Source organism: Galeopterus variegatus, unplaced genomic scaffold, assembly GCF_000696425.1.
Source record: "Galeopterus variegatus unplaced genomic scaffold, G_variegatus-3.0.2 Scaffold1770, whole genome shotgun sequence".
Classification (NCBI taxonomy): domain Eukaryota; kingdom Metazoa; phylum Chordata; class Mammalia; order Dermoptera; family Cynocephalidae; genus Galeopterus; species Galeopterus variegatus.
The window spans coordinates 12,568-15,675 of NW_007727881.1; the positions used below are offsets into that span (position 1 = coordinate 12,568).

The 3,108-nt window shown below is 37.3% G+C and overlaps 1 protein-coding gene across 1 annotated transcript in view; it reads left to right on the plus strand.

Moving 5' to 3' along the window:
* The window catches only part of FN1 (fibronectin 1), a 67,282-nt gene that overhangs the window by 5,482 nt on the left and 58,692 nt on the right, over nt 1-3,108 (plus strand). Inside the window, exons 5-6 of the mRNA XM_008578833.1 lie at nt 1,648-1,692; nt 2,202-2,315. Of these exons, the coding sequence (XP_008577055.1) occupies nt 1,648-1,692; nt 2,202-2,315 (159 nt within the window). The remainder of the gene's footprint in view (nt 1-1,647; nt 1,693-2,201; nt 2,316-3,108) is intronic.

A 3,108-nucleotide genomic window follows, 5' to 3' on the forward strand; every position in this document is an offset into this window, starting at 1 on the left:
TGAACTATCTTAAAATATTCATCATCCAAATTCGAATTCCTTGCTAACAAAATATAAGTCTGTCATGGAAAATGATAACAATTCTGATCAAATCTTTCCCAGAAACTTGCTGGTTCATTAGCTCTTTTGAATTTAAAATGTTATTGTGATCGTTAGACTTTTAAGATCTTAAGACAATTAGATAACTGATTCAAACTCTTACCTATTATTTGAAACTACCCTATTAGCAAGTTGGGAAAAGTTTTTCAAAGAAAAATAACTTATTCCATAAAATTTTATAAGCATTTGTTTTGTAGGAGGTGGTATAGGGATGCGAATATAAATTGGACATTAGCTCAGCCTTCAAAGATCACTTAGTAGGTCAGGGAGATAAAAAAGTCTTATAGATATTTATCATCTACAATATTAAGGGTTTGAAAATAGTGCTATGGAGGTTGGGCAAGAGGGTGGGGCAGGGCAGGATAGATAGTACTTTTAGCTGGGGGATTTGAGGAAAAGCTCTAACCAGCAACGATACCTTCATTCAAACCTCCATTCTTGTGGCAGATTGATGTGGGTGTGTATTTGTGTGAACCATCAACTGTCTAATTGTTTTTTCTCTAACCCAGGAGTTGCAGTGATTTGTGATTCACAAACAAATCAGATCGTCTATACTCACATTGTAACATATAGGCAAAGCTGGATTATAATTTAAACAATCTGTTTGCCAGTTAAGAGAACACATAGACTAATGGTAATTTACATTTCACATTAACAGTCCCACTTTTCCATTGGAGGGCCAACACTGAACAATTCAAAAGAAGCCATTTGGTTAGTGATTTTAAATAGGTGTTTTGAAGCAAGGGAGAGAAGAGAACATTTTAATCAAAAGTTCATTNGATTTTAAATAGGTGTTTTGAAGCAAGGGAGAGAAGAGAACATTTTAATCAAAAGTTCATTAGTAGGGCCGGCCCCGTGGCTCACTCGGGAGAGTGCGGTGCTGGTAGCGCCAAGACCGTGGGTTCGGATCCTGTGTGGGGATGGCTGGTGCGCTCACTGGCTGAGAGTGGTGTAGACAACACCGTGTCGAGGGTTGCAATCCCCTTACCGGTCCAAAAAAAAAAAAAAAGTTCATTAGTCCGTTAAATTTTTTTTACATAACAAGTGAAAAAAGAGATACTACTATCTTTTTATAGTTTCTCTGGAGCAGTTGGTAGAAACTCTGAGACCTGCTTGCCTCCCTATTGTTTCCAGTTTTCTAAAGTTCCCTATGGAAAGGCAGGCCATATACAGTAATTACTAGGAGAAGACCTGGGAGAGCTGGGAAGAAAAAAAGCAAAATAGTAGAATGCCAGAGAATGAATTTGGTGAAAGGGACATTGTGAAAACTATAAAAAAAAAATTAATTAATTAACGAAAGATGATAAAAAAAGGTTTTTTGGCAAACAAAGAGGTAGAATAGACCAAACCATGAAGCCCTCTTTCCACTGTAGCAAATGTGATCCCATCTTTCAGAAGTTTACTACTTGTAGCACCAGAGCTGAATACGAATGATAGCAAAAATTATCTTACCAAGCACTTAACTACTCTATTGCTTTTTCAGGTTTGAATTGACCACTTGCCAATCGTGACCTCATTTACATATTAAATGCCTTCTTTCTGACACAGACAGATGCAATGATCAGGACACCAGGACATCCTATAGAATTGGAGATACGTGGAGCAAGAAGGATAACCGAGGAAACCTGCTGCAGTGCATCTGCACTGGCAATGGCAGAGGGGAGTGGAAGTGTGAAAGGCACTCGTCTCTGCAGACCACGTCGACTGGTGAGGCGCAGGACTAGCTGGAAATGGGCAGGTGGCTCAAGAAATATTTCTACAAATCCGTCTTTCCCTTGACATGCCACCTACGGATGATTTGCAGTGTTTCAGCTAATAAGCTGAGATCATTTACAGATTGTTAGTTGTTTAAAGTTTTTTAATGTCAAGTTTTAAATTTTGGAGAAAAATTAACAATGAAGTGAAAAACGGATCTTAGTGGGAAAAAACAGGTTGAGCCTCAAGAGAGAAAACTGAGGTTTGAAAGAACACTAATATCATAAAATCGACCATAAATTTTGAATATACAAAGTTCATTTAAAAGGAAATAAGAGAGTTATGATTAATTAAATGACTAATTGGCTTTTCTGTTAGGAAAAGGGGAAAAAGCACANGAATTGGAGATACGTGGAGCAAGAAGGATAACCGAGGAAACCTGCTGCAGTGCATCTGCACGGGCAATGGCAGAGGGGAGTGGAAGTGTGAAAGGCACTCGTCTCTGCAGACCACGTCGACTGGTGAGGCGCAGGACTAGCTGGAAGTGGGCAGGTGGCTCAAGAAATATTTCTACAAATCCGTCTTTCCCTTGACATGCCACCTACGGATGATTTGCAGTGTTTCAGCTAATAAGCTGAGATTATTTACAGATTGTTAGTTGTTTAAACTTTTTTAATGTCAAGTTTTAAATTTTGGAGAAAAATTAACAATGAAGTGAAAACGGATCTTAGTGGGAAAAAACAGGTTGAGCCTCAAGAGAGAAAACTGAGGTTTGAAAGAACACTAATATCATAAAATCGACCATAAATTTTGAATATACAAAGTTCATTTAAAAGGAAATAAGAGAGTTATGATTAATTAAATGACTAATTGGCTTTTCTGTTAGGAAAAGGGGAAAAAGCACATTTGTTCTTTTTCAAAATGGAATATACTCCCTTGTCCTGACATGCAGCTCTTTTTGTTGCAGAAACAATACTTTATGTGTGGTTTTCATTCTCCAGCAAACTCTGTTGTGTTACATAAAATAATGCACAATCATCTTCCTCATGTATTGGCATTCAAAACTTGAGAAATTCAGAGGGTACCTAGAGACAGAAATACAAATGACACAATGTCTAAATATTCTTTTAAAAAAGTTCTAATCATTTCTGTTATGGGAATAAGATTCTTGCATCATAGTTGTTTTGAAAGAATCTGAAGAAAGAAATGTGGCAATCAAAGCTGTATATTTCCTCTGTTAGTATTAATGTTTTGATCAAGTTTTCACTACGTGATGTGCTGGCATCATTGCTTAGCCTCTCAGCAAACAGCCAT